Source organism: Convolutriloba macropyga, chromosome 3 (assembly GCF_964194025.1).
Source record: "Convolutriloba macropyga chromosome 3, txConMacr16.3, whole genome shotgun sequence".
Taxonomy (NCBI): domain Eukaryota; kingdom Metazoa; phylum Xenacoelomorpha; order Acoela; family Convolutidae; genus Convolutriloba; species Convolutriloba macropyga.
This window is the reverse complement of record NC_134470.1, coordinates 37,852,593-37,877,065: the sequence shown is the minus strand read 5'-3', so window position 1 is coordinate 37,877,065 and position 24,473 is coordinate 37,852,593. Positions and strand designations below refer to the sequence as shown.

Here is a 24,473-nt window from a genome sequence, read left to right as displayed (position 1 = left end):
AATATTAATTTTCAAAAGCACTATTAGGGCTTTCTCCTTATAGAGCTTATATGTCTCATAAAAAATGAGAGTCCGAATCTAACCCAAAAAGTCGAGTGGTCTATTAAAGGACTGGTGGTCATAGCCACAAGCATCTATCGCGGTTTTTTTCCGGCAATATGCCGACTGTTTTTCGTTTTGTGGGAGGGAACTCACGTGCTCCTATTTGACTTGTTTTCAGTGCTTCTTCTCTTGAGTGCTATTTCTTGATGCATATGTTCTAGTTGTACCCACTTGCAACTGCTTGATTTCATCACGGGTAGTTAATGCTTTTTATGACTTTGACACTAATTCTTCCCAAGAAGTTTTATCATTTTTTAGAGGTTTGCGAGTTGTTATTGTTCATTTGGTTGTCTGTTCTTATTTTTGACAGGTTTATCGGTTTCTCAGTATTCTTAATGTAATCTAACTAATCGCTTCAGTGCGTAACTTGTGTACAAAAGTAGTTGCGGGTTTTTGTGAGATTTGTATCTTTGTCTCATTTATGAAATTTATCATTGGTTGCTATTCAAGAATAAGAGTACCTAAGTACTTGGCTTGAGATCTTAGGAAGCGTTTTTTATTTGAACATAATTTTGTTTCAAAAATGAAAGTTGATTTTTTGTTTGTTTTTGCATTCTTATTGCTTAGTCTCAAGAACAGTTCTCATTGACCTTCTAGAGTGGTGCAATTTTGGTCGGCGTATTAGCTCCAACTTTTAACTCGCGTTTTCTTTTATTGAGATACCGGTTGTTCTCGAAGTGTTCAATTGAATTTTAAAATCCTGCTTTAATTTGTTCTGCAATTTTGCCTTCATGTGTAGTTGTCCCGTTTTTCAGTCATAAAAATTGTTCTAAGCCTTTAGAAATGCCTAGAATTTTTTCTTGGACTATTAAATTTTTACGTATGCTGTATTTTAAGGTTTTGGCATATATTTAAAGTTTGTTTCTTTTACGTCACGGACTTTCAAAAATATTTGATTTCTGACATATTCTTTAGTTTTTTTGCCTCGTATGTCTTTGATTCCCACACACTTGCTGTATTGTTTACTTTTTCTAGGCATTTTATTTGTCAATTATCAGATTTTTTGTCCATTTTGCGCATATCGGGTTGCGGTCTTATTATGACCTTGTTTGATATTGGTGTGAATTTTTTAATTGTCAGATGATTACTAAATTGAATTATTTGGATTGTAATGCAGAACTTCTATGTTTTTTTTACTTCGTCGAATAAAATTTAGTTTACATTTACCGTAAATATTTACCTATTCAATATTTTGCTCGAATTCTTTTTGTCTTCTAAGCTAGTTTTTTCTCGGCTCGTTCTGCTCAAAGAGCTTTTAAGCAGCAGCTGCTCATCAAAGCAATCTGAAATGAACAGAGTCATAAATAGGAAATCAAAAATAGAAACGGGATAAAAACCATAAAGCGCATTATTTGGTTCAAGCTACTTGAACTTCGGTCTTGTAAGTCTTGATTACCATCTCTTTTGTAAAGACATTTACAAGATAAAGGAATTATTTGGCACTTTTCATTCTCGTTTTTAAGCCATCTCGAGTTTTTTTGTGAACATTCCTTTTTGTGTCCAGAATCAGAAAATAAACGTTTTCTTGATGGCCAGAATAAGAATTTTTGAAACCTTTCGAATAAAATTTCCAGACTTGATTTTTTTCCGCGACACCTCGCAATCTCAAAACAGCAAATTTGTTCAGTAATTTCTGTCTACAGTATCAGTCACTACCTTCAGTGCGGTTTTTGTGCGATTACCTTACAGTACACTGTGCGGTTACCGTACAGTACACTGTGATATGCATTGACTATGTATCTAATCAACTAAATAAGCGAGAAACTTCGCGGATTCAGCTGCTCTTCGTTTCATGGTTTCACCGACTATTTGATAATCCTGAGACCTTTTACTGGTCACCCAATTACACATTCTTGATCTTGCGTTGAGTTTTGCAGTTGCGTTATGAGAGTGAAACAACAGACGGCCAGGAAGTCTGGCTCGGGTCGGCTGCCACGATTGTACACCAGTTCTAAATTGGACCAGATGAGACAATATTCTCGGTCAGCCAACGTGCGAAGGAAACGGAAAGCGCCTCTTTTGACACTCAAAAAGCCAAGGTCATTTATCAGTTTCCTTTATTTGTGCCTTCGAAGGAGCTCAAATTCTTTCCCGAATCGGGTGGTTTTGTAGATTTTTGCTAGAAGTTTTTTTGGCTCCTTGCTGTTTTGAAAATGGTTTCTCATTTTGTTGTCTACGTGCGTTTTTTGACGCTATCTAGCACATACGTATCATTCAACGATCATAGTTTTTTTCACCGAAAGAAAGGAAGCTTAGGCTTGGAGCGTTTTGGGGAAGTTTTTTCTGAAGTTAGCTATCCAGTGCTTTTCCTGAAACTTTGAGGAGTGCTGGCACTGACTGAAAAGATCTGCATGTGATTGATATGAGTAGGGTTTTGAGTTGCGTTGTTGTCAATTAGTAAATCCAAATGGTATTGTTACGCCATCGCTTATTATGCGGAAAAGAAACAAAATACTACCATTTAATTCCTGTTCCGAGTGTTGAGTTAGCTTTCAGAATTTTATTTGCTCGGATGGAGCGAAATAATTTTCGAGAGTTCAAATCCTCAAAGTTTTTGGCCAATGGGAAAGAGGAGCAGAAGTTTCCGGGCTTTATCCCTAAAATCTCCACCGAGACTAAATCTACTCTGCTTGTTAACGAAACCGAAAATTCTAAAAAGCCTGATCTAATTAAAACAACATATAAAAACGCGCTGCTCAAATTTTTACCACCTCCTCCTAAAAGACCTGAAGAAATTGATCTGAACAACAACGCAATTGCAGTGACGGCCCAGAAATCTGACCCAATTTTGGATATTTTGCGTGACGAGCTGAGCGACAGTGACCCAGCTGAAAAAGTTCAAGTTAGAGAACCTCGGTTTAAATGCAGTTCACCACGAAAAAGAGTACCACCGCCGAACTCTTTACCCATGCCTGCTGCAAATGTTGCAAACGTCTTGAACCTCTCAAATAAGCATGGGTTGCTCCCGAAGAAGATAAAAGTTCCTGTCCGAGATATACTAAAGAACGTAGGCGCCCAGAATACGGAGTTAGGTTTCAGTAATTTGTTGGTGAAGCGTACTACACATGAAGATGAAAAGGTCACAGCTTTGAAGAACACTGTTTTAAAAGATTTAAATGGAAATCACTTGGATTCTGATGATGACGACTTTACGGAAATTGATGACGTAATCAATGAGATAATCAAGGGAGAATCTGACAATGAAGACGATGAGTTGAATTTTAAATCGGCTTCACAATGTGGACAAAACGTGCGGGAGTCGCCGGTACGAGACATTGATTATAGTGAAGTGATACTCTTCCGCAAGGCATTGGGGCAGCTTGTAGTCAAACCAAAAGAAGATATTATGAACAACTTCATTGGGATCTTTTTCCTTTTCTCCCTCTGTGCCTTTTTGAGAAACCGTTTTGTTATCGCATATGTTGTCCATTAGTTTTACAATTGTAGCATAATGGTTTAGACTATGAGGGGGGGGGGGGGGGTGGTGTTTGAGGCGTGGCGAACGAGGAAGTAAATTGGTCAAAATGTACTAAGCTGAAAATACTCAAAAAGGAAATATTTCCTTTCCATAGCACAATTGCCAGAACTACAACCGGGTGTGAACCTTCTAGAAGCCATGGAAGAGCCAGTCTTTCTAGAAGATGAAGATACCTTTGAAATGAAGAAAAGCATTTACAGCAATAGAGCAAAGTCAATTCGTAAAAGCGATCTGGGAAAAAGTAAATTGTATTCTGAAGTTTGCAAACAATCGAGACATGATAAAGCACAAGCCAAAATTAAAACAAAATTCAGACCCTAATAGAAAAGAACTTGAACGCTTTATTACAGGAGACAGATTGCAGAGTTGTGAAGAAACTTAGATATAGTCATGTTGATGAAAAAACTAACTGGTTTTTCGTATGTGCCTCTGCTCTGTTCTTTCGAGTGAAAAGTAGGTTTAATTTGTGTAATCATAGATATTTATTTATACTTAAATGTTGAGCTCGTAGAACTACTGTTTTTATATTAATTCCGATTCTCATCTCTTATTTGGAACGTCGTTAGAAAAAGAAATGACCTCAAGTTAATTTAATTGATTGGTGCAACAAAACGAGCGTAATATTCGAGCAAAATCAACAAGTTTACTTTTTTGAAATGAATGAAAACCAACAGCTGCCTATTAATACTTCCAAATAATTGGAACTGGCCAGCATTTCCATAAGACACCTTATAGATTAGGACTGATCTAGGATCGATCATCTGTGCAGACTGATCTAGAGATGTTTTTAGGGTCAGTTGCAGGTCCACATATGTACAAATAATTTCTAGCAAATTTCAAGTTAATAAAAAATGGACTTCTATGGCGAAACTCTCTGGAAATCGCTTTAAATTAAATGTTTCGACCATTCAGCAAGGCTGTTGTTGGTCTGGTTATTTTAACAATCCGAAGAGTTTGGATTGTATGGGTGCGCCGACTCTTTTTAAGATCTGTTCGCGCTTTTTGATGTCAATGAGAAGTCAACTGTGTGGTGATTTTATCCACATTGGAGAAGTAAAGGGAGCGATAAAGCAAAGCCAATAGGTTTGAAGTTGAGTTTTTTTATTTCCTTTAGTTGTTGCTATATCACGTTTGATAATAATTACGCTTTTTCGTACTTGGACATTTGTTTCCAAATACTATTAGCCAATTGTTGAGTTTTATGTGTAGTTGTTGTACTTTTTGTCATCTTATTCCTAATTTTTCCAGTTCATAGCTAACGCTTTCTTTGAGTTTGGAACAAGTAGTTATTTTTTCAAAGTTATCTAAAAATTCGAGTATTTTCCCAATTTTCATCCCGTTCATTTAGTTGTGTAATAACTTATTGATTTCTGACAATTGTCATCACTTGCTAATGGGGCCTAACGAATATAGTTAATGACTTGAATTCATGGTAGTGGTTTGTATTACATTTAAACTATCACAAAATTGTTACTGGATTTTTGAGCGTTGCCCGTATTTTGTGGTCTTTTCACTTAGTCTGATTAAGTTTTTATGGCCTTCGAATTCCTCATCATTTTTGTCAATTTATTGGCTTCAGCTTTCATAAAGAAATTTTTTTTAAAGATTTTGTTTATTGCAAATATAGGATCTTGTGCGTTGTAGACTGTCATAGTCTGATGTTGATGGGAAGATGATTTTCAGATTTGTGGTGAATTCAAATTTTAATCGTAATTCAGGAATTGCGCTGCTATTTTTTTTAAATTCGTTGTCTTCCCTACTTTTCTGTTACGAGCATTTGATCACGCGGCAAGAAATCAAAATTTTTCGGGGAATTCTACCACTCAGCAACTGAATTTGTTTGCATCAGTTTTAACTTTGAATATTAGAGCCAAACTATAACGCTGCTGTCATCCTCGCTGCGTTGAAACTCCTAAACCTTCACATAAAATTAATTCATGCACACAATAAACGAAGCAAGCAATCATTCTTGGTTAAAACTGCAGAGATCAAGCAAAGGCTTTTGTTTAAAATCAAAGAAAGAATGCACGCATCGTTGTTTGAAATTATTAGTTTTATGAAACCAGGGCAAATTCTTACTACTCGAATGCAATAACACACCTGGTATATGAGTTGGTGACAGGAAGGAAGGCAACTTCATCAACATTCAATCTTTCTAGAAGACAGAGACGAGCTGAAACAACACGCCGGCTGTATCTGTAACAGGTCAGCTTCCCTAATTCCTACAACATGGAAAAAACAAGGAATTTTCACGTGCTACACAGAAGTCACAGCAAGAGTTTGTTGTAAATCTTTTTTTCGTCATATCTCTCAGTGCAGTAAATTGATATAATGCTTAAACAGCTTGATGAACGCTCTTCAACCACAATTGGTTTTAATCATTCCTAACAGTCATAGGTTATGTTGCTTGTGAGATCATCAATGAATCACGAATTGATGAAACTGATTTCATTGGAACATAACTCAGCAGCCAAAGGCCATAAAGCCAAGAGACCCCATCACAGCTGATTTTTTTACTTGGTTATCTCTACATTATCGCAATCCTAAGCTAAAAACCTCTGCGCAGAGAAAAACTTTTCTCCGTAACTCATCTTAAGTCTAATTTCACTAGAAAACCGTTAAAGTTAACAAAAATCAAAGTAAACAGAACACTTTCAACTAACTTAAAATGGCACAAGCACAAATCAGACTTAAACCTTATGGTGGATTAGATAACGAATTTTAGAGAGTTTGAAAGACTTGAGGAGCAAAATGGAAGTAGCTGCAATTGCAGGAGCGCAACACGCAAATTTTTTGCAACTCCACTTGAAAGACGGAGCACTTCGTTGCTTTCAAACTTTACCCGAGGCTTCAAGAAACTATTTAGAACTTAGTTTAACTGCACTCAGAAATCACTTCTGCAATCCCCATCTTCAAGAACTACATGTTATAAAATTAGAAAGTATTAAATTTGATCCGAAAACCGACTCCCCTGAACACTTTCTGGTAACGTTACAAAATATGGCAGTGCGAGCGTACCCAGATCCAATTCCTAAAGTCTATCCCAACGGAGCAAATCAAACTGGGATCGATGCAGTTGACGCACGAAATGCGCAAGCATTGCTGTTTGCCCAACAGGAGAGAGCACCACATTAAACGGATCTTTAAAAAATGCATGCCTAGCTGGTTAAGAGCCACGCTTCTAGAGCAAGCTGATAATACAGCCATAGAAGATTTATGCCTCCTTGCGCGTAAACAACTGACTATTCACAACCTGTTTTTAAAATGGATGATTACACCGATGGAGCATTTAACGAAGTGAGTAGTACGATCACAGAAAATTTGGTTAATGCTCTATCAAAAATAACTCAGAAACAGGAAGCCATGGAGAATAAAATGAATGCTCTCGCAAAACAATTCGATGAGAAAAATCAAAGACAAGAAGATAGCTACCAAAACACAGGCTAACAACAAAATCGAGGATACGGTCGCGGAAACTACAGAGGAAACAGAGGCCGAATTGGCTATCGTAATAGTTTTTACTGAGGTAGAGGGCAAAATTATTCAATCAAATAATTCCAACTAACATCATTTACACCAGCACCAACACAGGCATCTTATCAAAGTACAGATCAAAGCCCAAGTACAGAATTCAGTGGTCAAACACCCATACAAGTCATACCCCAGAGCAAAGTTCTAGTCATGTAGCAACTACACAGTACGCTAAGGTCGTTTGCTTTAAATGTGCTTACCCTAACCACTTAGCGAATGAATGCGCTTTAGGCATCAGTAAACTATTGGAGTCACAAGTTCCAAACAAGATCATAAGTCATGCATCGTCTTTTTCTACTCAGTTCGGACAAAAATTGATACTAAAGATAATTCAGAAAATGCGCTTTGCGCGACTATTCCATTAGAGGGAGAATATTCATCTTATGTCCACGTTATCTTTGACGGCAAAATTCGCCGCCGTGCCTTGATTGGCACAGGTTCTTGCGCGAATGCAAGACCTCAAGTCTTGTTCGAACACAGAACACCAAGCTTGAATTTGTTGAACCGGTTTTTGAAAATGTCAAACTTGCATCTGGTTCACCTGTTTCTGTTTCCCATGATGTTAGAATTCACTTTGAGATAGCCAAGCATAAGGTTTCTGACAATTTTATTGTTCTTCCAACCATGAACACTGTATTTATTAGCAATCCCTTCTTTAACAAATATTCTATATGGATCTGTACCTCACAGTTTGTTAAAACTACCAGAAATAACTCCAATTGAATGAAACCAAGCCGAAAAACCAAAAAAGCACTTTTTTGAAAAAGCCAAAGAACATTCCAATTTTTATTACTAAAAAACACTCTCCGCCGATGCCGATTCTCATAAAATTTTAGAATGCACATTGAGAGAAAACTCTGATCAAATTTCAGAATGCAGCGGTGTAGTTATATCTATTGAACAATTTGAAAAAACAGCTGAAATAGCGCTTACTTCACTCAGCACAATTGATAAAAAAAATACTAATATCTGCAATAAATATTTCTGATCACTATGTTCATACTAAAGCCGATATTTTAATAGCCTCATTCAAAGTTTTGAATCAATCTCAGGCGGATAGACTTTTTAATATCGACCCTCAGCTAAGTGCTTTAGCAAAAATAAGAGACCCAAATAAACTAAAAAATGGTCTCCATCAATTAGTGCAATTGGATCTCTTAAGTAAGAAAAGTCGCCCCAGTCCTGAGTATGACAAACTCTGGTTTCCGACTCCAGAAACCTGTAGTAGTCCAGAAAATCTACCTCCGTTGCACAGAGAAATTTGTGAGCAGCTAAAACACTCTCAAAGTCTCTAAAAAATTGACCCGAAAATTGATTGTGAACAGAAGGAAAAGTGCAAAAATTCAAGTGGGAAAAATCAGTTCTTACGTCAGAGCAAAAGGTCGAAGTTGAAAATTTACATGCGGAATTTTCCGACATATCTGCTAACATCGTTTCGATGTAGGTTATAATATAGAGCTCAAAATTAAACGAACACCGGAGCTTGACATGCCTGTTTACGTTCAAAGTCCTATTACGCCCCTACATTTGAGAGGTGAACTCATTGATGAATTAGCTCTGATACACTATTTCAATCTTGTGACAACTCTTTCTCATTCCAAATATAGTAGTCCTGTTTGCTCAGTGATAGTCATGAGGCAAACTTAGAATATTGATTGACCTGAGAAGAAGTAAACCAAAAAACACTCACTTTCCAATCTAAAACAGGACTGATGCCTCAAACCACTTCGCCGGAAAAACGCTGTTTACAAACCTAAATTTATGGCAGATGACCTTTCAGTTCAACATTTGGCCTTTAATTTCGCTTCACGAAGTTACGCCTATAAATGCCTAGCACAAGGTCTAAGTAAATCTGTCACAGGCTTCAGTTCCTTTAAAAGGCATTATTTAGATCCATGACTAACAGCAAATATTTGTACACAATATATGGATGACATTGGTAGTGCTGTTAAAAAATTTGAAGACCTTATCCCACGACTCACAAAATTTTTTGAATGTGTTAGAAACTCAGGATTGAAACTTTCTCCTAACAAATGTGAATTTATTACGCAGAAAGTAACGTTTTTGGGCAAAATAATTACCATATTTTAAGTTAATAAGAAAACACCGGTCACAACTACACTGAACTATCAGATAGCAGCGCCAGCAGTCGCTGCACCGGGACCAGCACCACCACCAGCTGCACCTCTTCCAGTTGTTCGTCCGCCTCCACCGGTTGCTCCAAGACAACCGCTAGAACCGGAAGAACTTCATTTTCCTGAACCTCCAAACATGCTTTTGGAGTCAGTGATTTTGAAATTGAGGCTCAAGAAAACCAAGATCTAGGAGAAAAAAGTTAGCCAATGGTCAATTCAGGAGGAACGCAAGAAGAAACAGATTTTCCTTTCGCCAACTTTCCGGAACCTTTTGAGCATCATGGCCAACCTCCAATGATCAATCAACAGATATCTCCGAGGATAAGACATGAAAGTACACTTGAAACACCTATTTTGCAACGAAATGTAAATAGAGGAGTTACATTTCATCCAGACTCTACGAAAATACCAAAACCAGCCGTATTTTCATCGAACAGAAAAGTTATTAGAATTCCGTCAAAGGATGGAAAGATAGTTATCCCCTTTTCAAACTTATCAAGAGACGAAAAGCGCCAAAAAATAGTAGAATCATCAAGAGACAGCAAAGAGATAAGCTTATCAACAAGGACCCTCACGCGCTACAAAACTTGACTTGAAAAGAAGCCAAGAGGTTATTGAAAGCGGAAAAGACACCTTCAAGTTCATCAACACAATTAACACCTAAAACGACGACAAAAACACAATCACCAGAAACAACCTTCATCATTGTATGATTTAGTTTTAGGAGCAAAGCGTAGAACCAGGCTAAACAAACCAGAAGATCAACAAAGGAACGATGGTCAACTGAAAGCTTTGTATAATAGTGAAACAAAGTTTTACTTATCTAGAAGTAATATTTCAGAAGCTGTGTTCAATTGTACAATCTGTTTCAGTTGAAAACCCCTCTGAGCTGATAGAGTAAATAGTGCCCTGTAATTAACTTGTAATAACCATTGATTTAGTAGAAGGATCCTTAATTTTATGCTCTGCGAAAAACGGGAAAGATTTGTTTACAATTTAGTGACGAAAATTTCAAAAAACGCTAAAGCGTCTTACTTCAATCTTCAAAAATGCTTGTATAACCTCAGTAAGCACATTGATGAGCAAAACGTTGACAAACTGGCTTTGCCGCAATTAGAATGTTCAAACGAAGGCTTATAGAATGGTCACAAGTGTTCAAAATCATAACTGAGACTTTTAAAAAATCAAATGTTGAGCTTTACTTTCATGTTGCATAGATAAATTTGCAATGAATTGTACAATCCGCAATGCATGTAACAAAATGGATTTAGGTAGGACTCTTTCTTGACCCTAGTCTTCGGAAAAACGGAAGAAAACGTGATTTTGGTGAAAAAAGCGGAAAGTTTTGTGGACAATTATTACTAAAATATCCGATAAAAACAGACAACCCAGACTTAAAACACGTTGCATTTTTAGCGGCTAGTTTTCCGGCTGAATAGAACTAGCCAAAGCACAGTCACTAAGGAAATTAATCAGAAGTCCGGAGAAAAGTGCAAAAAACCAAAAATGCCAAAAAAATCGAAATTCAAAAATTTAAGTTCAAAAAATTAATTTAGAGCCCTAAAAATTTTGGTTGGGGTGCATTCTGAACCATATCCAATGCATTCATGCGTATTAGAACTCACACTGTTGACTTTCACTTTTCGACTTTACCTCGAACGGCATTTTTTTGAGAAAATAGATTAAAAGTTGAATTTGAACAAGTTTAATTCATTTATTACAGCAGTAGAACAAATCCCGGATACAAACACTCTTCACAAAAGCACCAGTAATCAGATTTACGCTTGAATAGAATGTTTGAATCTGATTTTAACATTTTGATTCAGTTCAATGAAAATTCGCGCAAACCACCTTTTTTCTCAGTTATCAGAGCGCAGCCTCTTTATGGGCGCGCGGAAGAATCTTACCATTGGCCCAGGTAGAATCAAAGATTTTAACCTTGCTAAATAAGAAAGTAGATCAAATTGTGAAAACTGCATGAAGCTAAAACTCAACATTGAAAACTAACTCTCCGAAGGAACATATAAAATTGGTTCACATTGGTATCTGTTGGCGCCACTTCAAATCAGCTACAAAAGCCATCAGATAGCGAGAAATAAATTTTGAAACTGAAAAAACTTGAAATTTGTCAAAACCCAAAAATGGTCAAAACTAGTTCGGACCGAAAATCTGCACCCCCCCCCCCCGATTTTTGGAAGGCAAAATCCGAGAAAGGCGAGGTTACGGCACACAGTTAGGGTTACCTCTAAGCTACTCATGGAACCAACGAACGTTATTGCATCAGACCCACAAGTGTGGCTATTAGCACTTAAATGGTGCAAAATTGGCATTTTTCGATTTTTTGTTTTTATTGTTAAATTTCTTATGTTGTTTATTTTATGATACTCTAGGTGACCATTAGAGGTCAAATACCGTACATTCGAGGCATTCGCAGCCATGTAATAACCTTCTGTGTTTATGGCAATAAAAGTAAATTTTGCAGTAATTTGACATTTTCTATGTAAACAATGACCTAAATCATTTTCTTGATTAACCAATCAGAGACAAGTAGCAATGATGTTATAAATGATAATTGTTTGGTTATTTACTTTTACCCATTTGGTTGAATAGTGAAACCATATTGTTTTTAGAACTGATAGAAACTGTTACAAAGAGCAGTTGGCTCTCATATTGACAAAATTTGATTCTTCATCAATTTTGGTCTTTTATTCTAAGTTTTGCTAGATCTTAAGATCACCCGGCGTTATAAGTTAGTTGAGCTTTCTTAAGAAAAAGTTAGCAACAGTACTAGCATTTGGTTGAAGCCTTACAATCTTCAGCACGAGATTGGACATAGGTTATCACTAAGGATTTTCTTAACTTCAATCAACAAAACTAAAGTTAAAGTCCTTTAATACGCCCGAGCGACTTATTATTTCTGCGAGATCGTTAGTCAATCGAACCCTGTGAAGAACCAGGCCGGCGTAAAACTCTAGAACCAGGCTGTGATATATCGGTTCCGCTGAGATTCTTGAGCAGCCGCAACATGTAGTCCGCCGACCCGGATAACAACAATAGCAGTGACACGAACAGCAACGAATCTTCGATTCGAGCTGGTGGACCAAAACACAACCAACAACGATGGCGAGCAAAAGTCCCAACAGACACTGGACGACGGCTGATTGGAAGGCGAGTGGTCAACTCAAGACGTTAGAGAAAGAGCAAGCTGACCTTCTCAAGTCCTTCTCCAGACACCTTCACGAGATAGAAGGCTACCTGACACAAAACAAAACAATGAAGGCCGAAGGTGCTTATCGATGTTTCTTCGAGACGTACGACAACTTGGAAGACAACCGACAACAGCAGAGGTTACTATTAAAACCAAAGTATTTTGAAAACTTTGACAATGACACCAAGCGTATGTTAGAAGAAAAGAGTAAAGTTTTGCGATGGGTAGTTGACAAAGTACCAGATCTCCGAGACATGGAAGATTGTCGCGCAGTAGTCGTCGACTACCGGAAAGATACATTGAAAGGGTACAAATTATTGGAAGATTCTGTTCCAATCGAGAACGAATTGTTAAAACGAAAAGAAATTGAAAGCAGAAAATTTAAGCAACTCCGAAAAACAGATACTGTGTAATCAGGCGGAACGGTTATTAGAAAAGCTAGATGAAATTTGCGCAGAATCTCTTCGAATAATGAAGACAGAAGCTTGTCCCCAAGGGTTTGTGAATTTCAGTAATGGTAGAAATTACTATCTAACCTTGATCAAGCAGTACGGGCACAATAAGGATTGTGGAAACCAAACGTCCCTGGTAGCATCAACAAGTTGCAAAAATGATGCAAACAAGACGGTAGTTGTCAACGATACAGACGCATCGAACCCAAGGGGAGAAGTTGTTGAGATTTCATCTCAGAGATCTGCTACCATCAGGAGTGGAAAAAAACTAGTGTTGCACAGTCGCGCTCGTCGAGACAACGTGAATTCGATCGAATGGAAATTGAAAACCTGATAGCTAAGCAAGAAGCAGAGCAACAGCTGAGAGATCAGGAAATTCAAATCGGAAAAGAACGAGATGCCATGAAGCTGCAAGAGCAAGAACTACGTCTGCGACAGCAAGAGCAGAAATTGCGTCTGCGATAGCTCGACAACGAACGAAAGAAAGCAGAAGCAGAGGAGCAGCAACGACATCTCCAGATCGAGCTAACCAAAGGAAGTTCAAGAGCATCTGGATCAGTGGTAGACGACACAGAAAGTGTACGATCAAGAACAAAGACAAGAATAACGCCAAGTTGGCTGAAAACAGTGGCCGAGCACTCTGGACCTAGCCGACCATTATCTCCAGACTGTGTTGTCGACCCTCCCAAGAATGGCACACAAGACATAGGCGACAAGCGTTTCAGCGCCTATCCGAAAACAACCCCGCTATTTCAACCGGGTGCAGGACTTTTGTTAGCGCCATTGACTGAGCCAAGCATTCTCAAGAAACCAGAAATCCGTAAATCAATCAGAGTAACCGATCTGCAAACCCAGTTGACGAAGACGACGTTTCAGCACCAAGGAACGTCAGCAGCCCAAAACAAATTCAGGAGTCAGAGTCCCATTAACAAGAGCCGAAGCAGATCCACCGAGAGCAGCAACAGGAGCACAGTGAACCAAACTACTCCCCAAGTTATATACCAACCGGTACCGAGCGGTGGTTCCAGTGGCCTGCCCAAACTAAAGCTAACTGAGTTTTCAGGAGATCCTCTAGAGTGGTCAGGTCTTTTTCATGTGGTTGTTCATCAGAAGCCAATCAGCAATACTGAAAAGATGCAATACCTCAAGACCAGCCTCACGGGTCAAGCAAAAGCAGCAATACCGGGAATGCGATTCAGCTCACAATCATACTATAATGCTTGGGACATACTCTGCGAGAAGTACGGCAAATCATATGTAATCGTAAATGCCCAATTTTAAGAAAATACACACTCATCCTCCAGTGCGGCACGACGATTCTGCAAGCATCGTCAAATTTGCAAATTTTGGTTACAAATGTGGTGAACACGTTGAACGAACTTGGATACACATCAGGTTTAGAATCAGAAGGAGGGCTGAGATCAACAACGAGAAAATTTTCTCCGCAACTGAGAGAGCAGTGGCTGCAGTACCTTCAAGATTGCCGACTACTGAGAGCAAACTTGATCGTCTTCAAAGAATGGCTTGCCTCCAAAGCACTCCATGAGAATTTATTAGCACAGACAAACTCGTCGTTTGACAGAAACAAATTTCAAAGCCGCGATAAGCCGATGGCGAGTACTTTTGCTTCAAACGCTGAAAACTCAAGCAACCTAGCAACTCCGAGCAAAACCAAGCAACCTAGCAACTCCTTCAAACGCTGAAAACCTAGCAACTCCGAATGTCCCCTCAAGGACGGAAAACACCCTTTTTGGACTTGTGAGAAGTTCAAATCAATGAAAGTACTGGAACGACGAGAACATGTTCAGAAGTTCCGACTGTGTTTCAAATGTTTGAGACCCGGCCACATGTCGAAGGACTGCAAAAGCCAACTGCGGAAAAAGGCACAACAGATTTTTGCATAGTGACCCTGCAAAGAAAGAAACCACAGCGAGTGTCTCAGATGCTACAACAGCAGTAGCAACCAACATCACACAAGGAGGACTCCCAGTGGTGAGAATCAAACTGACTAACAGACTTAAACCTAAATGTGCTAGCAATGTGTCATTCGGGATCCTCAATCTCATTTGTGGACAAATCAGTGGTGTCAAAACTCCAACTCAAAGGCCGAAAAGCATTTCTATCAGTAGCAGGGATCCATGGATCACAGGATGTAAAGACTGAAATAGTGCCGATAGCTGTGTCAGCCCATGAGAAGTCTTGACCATTGACAACAGTGCAATTCTACATAAACGAAAAACTGAAATGGGGTGACCAGATTGTGGAGCTGCAAGAGTTGAAAGACCGCTATCCACATTTGAGGAACTTGCCAAATCAGAACTACAATCTAAACGAGGTTCAAGTGATTCTTGGACAAGATTGTAACGACATTCATCACCCTTTTGAGCTCAAGAAGTCGGAAGAAAAATCCGCACCATGGGCAGTGAAATCAAAGATTTGTTGGGCCTTATGTGGACCCCTACCAGCGAAGCAAGCAGCAACTCTTGCAACCACAGCAACACCAATTGCAGATGACAAATTTGCAAACCAGTTGAGTAAGTGGTGGGATATCGAGTCCTACGCCTCAAACTGCGATGTGACAGGTCATTCAAAAGACGAACAACGAGCAATCAAGACGTTGGAACAAAGGACCCAATTCAACGGTGAAAGATACGAAGTTGGACTTCTGTGGCGAGAGGAAGAAGTGAAGTTGCCGAACAACTTCTACTCTGCAATGGGGCAGCTCAAGTCCCTAGAACGACGCCTACAGAAAGACGAAACGCTACGAAGGCGCTATCAGGTAACCATTGACACGGGTGTCAACGCTGGATACGTTCGGAAAGTTGATCATACAGAACTCAATGAAACCCGAAACAGGCTGCAATGGTATTTGCCACATCATCCTGTCATTAACCCGCATAAACCTGGAAAAGTCAGAGTATGCAACGCAGCAGCAAAGTATCAAGGCGTAGCTCTAAGCGACAAACTTTTATCTGGACCAGACCTGCTACAGATTCTGGTCGGAATAATTTTTCGCTTCGGAGAACACCAAATAGCTCTATCAGCCGACATAGAAGTGATGTTTCTACAAATTGCTGTCCCAAGCGACGATAGCCGATGCCTACGATTTCTCCGGCGAAAACATTCAGAGCAGATGATGGGAGTATACGAGTACACACGACACGTTTTTTGGGCGAAAAGCTCGCCGACTTGTGCAAATTACGCTTTGCACCAAGTGGCGAAAGATAACGCAGTCAACGACGAAAGTTTCGTCAAAATGGTTCAGCGAAATTTCTACATGGACGACTTCCTGAAGTCAGTCCGAACCCCTCAAGAAGCAATCGAAATCTACCAGAAAGTCAGACAATCACATCAAAGGTGGATTCAATTTGACGAAATGGATAACAAGTGACGGTTAAGTCAAGTCACAAATCCCAGAGGCAGACAGATCAATGATAGTTGTGAAGACTTTCGAAGCAGAACCACAATCATCCTCAATACTTGGATTAAGTTGGAACGTGAACGCAGATAGTCTCATCGCCTGTGGTGGAACTGAGCGAAAAGTTCCAGCAAAAATAACGCAGAGAATCGTTTGTCTCAGCGGTGTTCGACCCGCTTGGAATATGTTCACCCTACACCATACGAATGCGATTTCTACTCAAAAGTATTTGGGCAGGAATGGGACAAGAATGGGACAAAGAGTTGTCAGCAGAACACACAAAACTGTTCAGTGATTGGTGCTCTGAGTTGAGAGAACTAAGAACGATGTCAATAAACCGACTTTATTTTTAAAACGAATGCACAAACCTGAGACTTAACGTCTTTATCGATGCATCAGAGGAAGCAATGTGCATTGTGGCATATCTGCAAGATGAAGAAACGCTAAAACTGATATATGTAATAGGGAAATGTTGTGTGGCACCCATCAGACACATGACGATACCGAAGTTAGAACTCCAAGCCGCAGTTTACGGAGTTCGGCTCAGAAAGCAGATTCTAAACGAGCATGATGTCAAAATTGACCAAATCTTTCATTGGACCGATTCATCAACGGCCCTACAGTGGCTACAGGCAGCGCACAAGAAACAACAAGTGTTCGTTGAGAACAGAGCAGCGGAGATACTGGAAAACTCATCGATGGATCAATGAAGACACGTCAAAGGTGTCGAAAACCCTGCCGATATAGGAACCCGAGGAATGTCCATCGAAGGACTCCGAGAGTCTGTATGGTTAAACGGGCCGGCATGGCTACAAAAGGATGAAGATGATTGGCCAAAGCCGTGGTGCCAAGAGAACGAAGTTGAAGCTGAGCAGGCTATCAGTACTGTGGCAACAGAAACACAAGTCGACCAGACATTTGACTGGAAACGCTAATGCAGCTTCAATAAAATCAGAAACTTCATTGCCTATTGCATGAGGTTCAAGAGGGACGAAGGAGAAGGGACCCCTCAAAGCAGAAGAGATCATCAAGCAGAACAAATATTGTTTCGATTTGTTCAAACCGAAAGCTTCCCGAATGTTTCAAAGTCGATAGCAAACAGCACATAAATCTCGGAAAACATTGAACATCGCCAAATTGTCACCCTTCATAGAAGAAGATGGAACAATTCGAGTGAAAGGTTGACTCGCTTACAATGCCAAACACCCAATACTATTGACAGCAAAGCATCCAGTAGTACAACTTCTGTTGGAGAGAGCACATCGTGACAACCTACACGAAGGCACAGAATACGTGAGAAACAGGCTCCAACAAAAGTGCTGGATCATTGGAATAAGAAATGCATTACGAAAAATCAAGTCGAGATGTATCAAATGCAGACTTAGGAACGCCAACCCAATCCACCCACCGATGGCTGACCTACCACGAGAGCGACTTGATGAGCTTGTTTTCCCGTTCACCCATACCGGACTCGATTACTTCGGACCCATAGAAGTGAAATTCCTACGACGTACCTTGAAGAGATGGTGCTGCCTCTTCGCTTGTCTAACAACAAGAGCAGTACACATCGAAGTTGCACAGTCATTGAACACCGAGTCATTCCTAGCTGCAGTGACCAGATTCATCGCAAGACGTGGCCACCCAAGTACCATCATTAGCGACAATGGCACAAACTTCGTTGGAGCAGCCAAGGAACTGAAAGCATTCATGGACGAATGGGACAAAGCTAAGATTGAAAGCGACTTAGCTCAGAGAAAGATTGTTTGGAAGTTCAACCCCCCCTGGAGCGCCACACTTGAGTGGAATCTGGGAAAGACTGGTTCAAAGTTGCAAGAAGGTCATGATTGCAATCTTGGACAACCGAAGACTTAGGTACTCAGCGCAGCAATGTGTCTTGTGGAGCAAACTCTCAACGCAAGACCACTGACAGCAGTAAGTGATGACCCTGAAGATTTGAGGGCACTCACACCAAATCATTTCTTGCTAGGACGAGTGAACGCGAGTGCACCATTCATGCCATCCAGTGAACGCTACAATGACATGAAAAAATCTTTCAAAACGGCTCAAGCATATGCCGACGTGATCTGGAAAAGATGGACTCGCGAATATCTTCCACAGTGGAACAGGAGATCGAAGTGGTCAAAAGAACATGTGCGGAACCTGAAAGAAGGCGAGTTAGTGTGGCTAGTAGATGACTCTGTGAAACGCTGTGAGTACAAACTTGGACGAATCATTGAGATCTTCACTGGCAACAACGGAGTTGTGAGATCAGCAAGAGTCAAAATGGCACATCGAGAACTAAACCGGCCAGTCGTGAAGTTAGCGCCAGTATTCTACGATGGTGTTTCCGAGATCGAAAACAGGGCCGGCGATGTTGGCGCCACTTCAAATCAGCTACAAAAGCCATCAGATAGCGAGAAATAACTTTTGAAGCTGATAAAACTTGAAATTTGTCAAAACTCAAAAATGGTCAAAACTAATTCGCACCGAAAATCTGCACCCCCCCCCCCCCGATTTTTGGAAGGCAAAATCCGAGAAACGCGAGGTTACGGCACACAGTTAGGGTTACCTCTAAGCTACTCATGGAACCAACGAACGTTATTGCATCAGACCCACAAGTGTGGCTAATAGCACTTAAATGGTGCAAAATTGGCATTTTTCGATTTTTTGTCTTTATTGTTAAATTCCTTATGTTGTTTATTTTATGATACTCTAGGTGACCATTAAAGGTCAAATACCGTACATTCCAGGCATTCACAGCCACGTAATAACCATCTGTGTTTATGTCAATAAAATCAAATATTGCAGTAATTTGACATTTACTATGTAAACAATGACCTAAATCATTTTCTTGATTAACCAATCAGAGACAAGTAGCAATGATGTTATAAATGATAAATGTTTAGTTATTTACTTTAACCCAATTGTTTGAGTTTTGAAACCATTTTGTTTTTAGAACCGATAGAAACTGTTACAAAGAGCAGTTGGCTCTCAGATTGACAAAATTTGATTCTTCATCAATTTTGGTCTTTTATTCTAAGTTTTTCTAGATCTTAAGATCTCCCGGCGTCATAAGTTAGTTGAGCTTTGTTAACGAAAAGTTAGCAACAGTACTAGCTTTGGGCTGAAGCCTTACAAACTTCAGCACGAGATTGGACATAGGTTATCACTAAGGATTTTCTTTACTTCAATCAACAAAACTAAAGTTAAAGTCCTTTAATACGCCCGAGCGACTTATTATTTCTGCGAGATCGTTAGTCAATCGAACCCTGTGAAGAACCAGGCCGGCGTAAAATTCGAGAACCAGGCTGTGATATCGGTTCCGCTGAGATTCTTGAGCAGCCGCAAGTATCCTTGCTGCTTTCCTACTCGTATATGCTCAGACATAAGCGAAAAAGCAGCTCCTCGATTTCAGGACTTGGGAGAATGATAATTTCGAACCCATGTATCATTTGCGTTTTTATACTTATAATAGAAACAGAGGTCTTCCAAGCAAATGAGCCGCTCCCAGAAACTGAAACAATACATACAAGCTTTCGCCAATGAGCCAATAGATGAAAAAATTTATGTATCCACAAAACTGTTAATTACCCAGTGGTACCCTACTGCAGAGGAGGAATCACGGCTTTTGATAATTTCAAAAGGAGTGCAGATATAGTTCAATTTTTTTCTCTACACAACTCGGCAAAAGCTGACTCAAAGTAAACCTGTCCAAATTCGACGTCGACGCGATTAGACATAAGACTTCAACCTGCCTTTATACTGACGATGAGCAAACACGAAGAGATAGAGTAAGAAGAGATGACCATGTAGGTATATTAGCGGTAGCGGGCATCGGATTTTTGGATCAGGACTTCTGATGGGAGGATCGGGACAATGTGGTCTTACCGGAGTTTTTGGCTCATGTCAAGATCAAGCCAAAACCAATGCTGCTAATATCGAACATCTGAGCTCTTGTTACAACAGTTTTAACGGACTATGTTTCAAAGACGAAAAATCTTCTTAGTTAGAAACATACTTCCAGACATCGAGAAAGCTCAGAAGCAAATGACACACAAAACAGAAATTGGCAGATTATTGAAGAACAGTTTGAAACAATCAATGAGAACTTCCATAGCATGCGCGATTACACGCAGCTTAGTTTTGCAACCAACAGCTGAACTTCAATTTTGATACAACGGCTTCCCTGCTAACGCTCTTGTATGCGGATGTCAAAAGCTACAGATGATCTCTCTATACTTACATGACGAATGTACTCAACTCCATACCAATCTTACTCTCCCAATGTCTTTGGTTCCTAAAAAATTCTTTTCTCGCTGTTCTTGAATTTGTTGAAGATGAGCTAGTGTTGTCCGGAAGTGGGCTATCACTAGCAATTCCAGCAAATTTAGACTTACTCTCTTACTGTGACGCCAAACTACTAAGAGATGTCGTTACGGTAACAGAAGGATTAATTTTAACCCTCTCCATACCATTGGCATCTCGACAAACAGTCTTTTCAACATACAGCGCCAGAGTTATCCCAATGCCACAAGACGAACCTCGGATGGCTATCAAATGGGCTATTGAAAGCCCATACTCAGCAATCTCTGAGGACCGGACATAGTCGATAACATTGTCTCAGACTCAATTCGAAAGCTGCCTTGGCTCTTCTAAATACCGAATTTTTCATGAACCTCTTGCGTCCCAATCTAATCAAGCATCATGCTTGGCTACGCTTTTTCTTAGTTCTTCGCTTAGAGCTGCAGAAAGTTGACACTGAGTTTGTCTATCACAAGTTCAAGCAGAGAATTTAGGGAACGGTATCTGACTTATAACGTCAGCTAATGACGCTTATAGGATGAGAGTACAGCGTGGAATCACAACATAAAGCTTGGAATCATCTGATACCCGGATGCAAAATCTGTATTTTGACAGTGGAGTGTGACTACCAAGTTATTGTTGGAGATAACATTAAAATTGGGAAGTTGTGATAGATTCCTGCTAAGTTCATTGACGTGCAACTACCAGACCCCTTAGCATATCTGATAGCAGAAGTTCCCAAAGTTGAGGAGCTGTCATATTTCGAACCGTCGCAGGAGTAAATTTGTTGCGTAAAGTTTGAGCCGAACTAATCAGAAGCCGAAAAGTCAAGACTAGTGAAGATCTTGCAGCTATAGCTAAACCCTTTACAACGGACATGACTCTACTCAAGCCAACGCTCAAATCTCAACCGAATGAATATGTACCAATCAAACTTTCTCTTTCTTTGACTGTCATTGTGTTCATTTTGAATTTGGCTCTTCATTTCCTTTTCATGTGGGCATATCATCGATTCAAAGTTATTCGAAAGCATCTGCCACCGTTTCTGAATCATGAAACTACTCAGCTACGACCATGCTTGGTAATACGATCTGATGACGCTGATGAGATTCATGAAATCCACAAAAAATGGAAACATCAGTTTGAAATTTTAACCATTGATGAAAACGGACTAGCAACCTTCAAGACGAGCAAGAAGCACTCGATCATTGTCTACCAAGGCAGCACTGGAACTTCCAGTCGTTTCTGAAACTCATTATTCTCATATACAAAGTTCATCTAACCTTTGATGCAGTTTAATTGTAAAATATTGTTTTACTGCCACTTGACGAAAGCATCAAAGAAGAAAATTATTGTTAGCCCTTCTATTCGAGGACAAACTGATTCAGAAGCCGTCTGTTTCATCAAATTGGAGTCAATTTTGTATTCTATTCAATTCAGAATTTTCAACTTCATATATTCAACATTGGACTTGAATTTTGTGGAAATTTTCTCATGGACGTCAACAGATGATGGACAAAAAATTATTAGTCCGGAAGGTTTCTCCAACGACGGGAGAGTGACGTGCTGAGTAAAATTTCGATTTATTAAAATACAAACTAATCATGTTAACTTAAACTTTTAAAGTAAATATCAGCACGCCCCATCAAGTTTAACTTTGAATATTATAGACAAGCTATAACGCTCTTTAAAACAATTCGACAAGCTATTGATTAAAGATTTTCCATTCTATTTTCTCTTACTTCTTTAATTTAACTTATATTGAAAGAACTCTTTTGCTATCAAGTGCAAATTCCTGCTACTCGAATGCAATAACACACCTGGTATATGAGTTTGTGTGATATCTTTTTTATCGTATTTGAACTACCTCACTCCATTGCTTGAAATTGGATTTGAAAATTAGATGAGAATTGGAGGGTCGTGGAATATATCGCGCCTTTTATCGGGCAATCTGCCGGCTTTTCTCAGTTTTCGGCTATTTGTGAAAAATATCTGACATTTTAAACGCTCTTTTGGTAATTTTGACGCGTTTTTGTTATCTTGGGTTGAAAAAATCTTGAATGACATCAGCTTCTTGACTTTAAGTATTTTTTAGAAACAGTTTCTTAAATTGTGCACCAAAAACTTTTTATGTTTGTAGCACAATCAACTAGCAGTATAACTTTAAACCAGATTCGTTTTTTTCTGCTTGACATCTTGTTCTGATTTTTATTCTACTTCTGTTGTGAGACATGTGTTCAGCGGGCTCAGCAATTGACTGTGCATGCCAGGAGTCGTCACCAAATCAGTTGTTCTAGGTTGTTTAAAAGTCAGTTTAAATTTCGCAAAACTGGCATTTCCAATGAATATTTCATTGATCATTAAAAGCAATGCCTTGGTGTCTCTAATTCGGTAAGAAGGAATTTGACATCAGTGTCTCCTATTTTGAATCGCACTTGTCTGTGGTCTTAGTGGTACTTAATGTAGGTTGTCTAAGCGGTCCTTTTTATGGATATTGATCATTAATCTGCCCGCTACGTTATTTTCCGTAATGAATATTAATTGGTGTATCTAGATACGGTAAACAAATTAGGCTTTTGTGTGGATTTTTGGAAACAATTGTATGATTGAAAACTGGTATGATTGGTAACAATGGAGCGCATTTTATAACGGCAATGGCAAGTTATTTAAACTGTTTTATGTAACTAATTTAATATCGTAGTACTATTTTCTATATACGAAAAATAGAATAGGACATAATTTTCAATCCTTTCCAATTTAAAATGGCTTTCTTTTTAATTAGTGTTTTGGAAAAAATTTAAGTGTTTTAATTTGACTGGAATATAATGGACCCTACCTAGTGTTGAGGGGAACTGATTAATTTTGGAGGGCAACCGACGTAACCGCTCCTCGAAGACAGTGGGCCCTACAAGAGATCCGAAGGTATCAGAGATCAACGGAGCTTCTCATTCCCAAATTGCCATTCCAACGAGTAGTCCGCGAGATAACTCTCAAATTGACTGGAGGTTCTGACATTGAGCTTGTAAAAATCAGCTTATAAGACGTTAGAATAGATTTTTTCCTTGAAAAAGTGTTGGAAATGGTTTTTTTGGTTACTCTCATTCGTATTAATAACATCATAAGCAAGAAGGCATAACAAGTGCCTGTGTTCGGAAATATATCTTCAAGTTCTGTGTAATTGAATAATACAAAACGATTCAGTGTGTACTTGAAATTATTGTACGTAAATTAAACGCATTTTACACCCATAGCACAATATCAGAATCTCTCAACGTGTAGTAGCCGATATCAAGTACCAAACAGCGGCTCTCGGAGCATTGCACGAGGCTGCAGAAGCATACTTAGTGGGTCTTTTTGAGGACACGAACTTGTGCTGTGTGCACGCGAGACGAGTTACCATCATGCCAAGAGATATAGTTCTGGCGAGAAGGATCAGAGGCGACATCTATGATTTGATGACATGAACCAACGAAGAGTTGTCTATAAATTGTCCCTTGAACCTGTGGCCATTATTCACACTTCAAAGATAGTTGACAGCAGAGAATCTTCTACATGTACAGAATCTTATTCCAATCGAACATTTTCTAATTAGAAAACTGTTCTCAATGGCTTCTTTCAAGTGTCGACATGAAAGCTTAATGTTTCGAATTTTGTAATTTAGCTGAAAAGCAGTTTTGTTATTTTTAAATTAAAAATTATAGTTAATTTAAAGAAATTAATTAACCCTGTTGATAATCCTTTTGATAAAAACGAGGAGTTTGACCCCGCCTGAAAATGTTAAAGCATGTGAGTTTATTGGAGTTGTCATGGTGAAGAGAGTTTTAAACACCGTATAGCGTAGTAATTC

General features: G+C 39.2%; 2 protein-coding genes across 2 annotated transcripts in view; both read left to right on the top strand.

The window, feature by feature from the left end:
- The window catches only part of LOC142336187 (CCR4-NOT transcription complex subunit 9-like), a 420,288-nt gene that overhangs the window by 364,182 nt on the left and 31,633 nt on the right, over positions 1–24,473 (top strand). The gene's annotated exons all lie outside the window — the stretch shown is intronic.
- On the top strand, positions 1,820–24,363 carry LOC142336188 (histone H3-like). Its single transcript, XM_075384824.1, has 3 exons — positions 1,820–2,141; positions 23,495–23,631; positions 23,906–24,363. The coding sequence occupies exons 1-3, from the start codon at positions 1,987–1,989 to the stop codon at positions 24,088–24,090; spliced, it is 477 nt and encodes a 158-aa protein (XP_075240939.1). The 5' UTR covers positions 1,820–1,986; the 3' UTR covers positions 24,091–24,363.

What these genes read in the sequence shown, in the direction of transcription:
- LOC142336188 (XM_075384824.1), top strand. Translation starts at nt 1,987, where the DNA reads ATGAGAGTGAAACAACAGACGGCCAGGAAGTCTGGCTCGGGTCGGCTG. An exon ending in TTGACACTCAAAAAGCCAAG is followed by an intron (nt 2,142 to 23,494) that starts GTCATTTATCAG and finishes TTAATTTTGGAG; the next exon opens with GGCAACCGACGTAACCGCTC. An exon ending in AACTCTCAAATTGACTGGAG is followed by an intron (nt 23,632 to 23,905) that starts GTTCTGACATTG and finishes CTCAACGTGTAG; the next exon opens with TAGCCGATATCAAGTACCAA.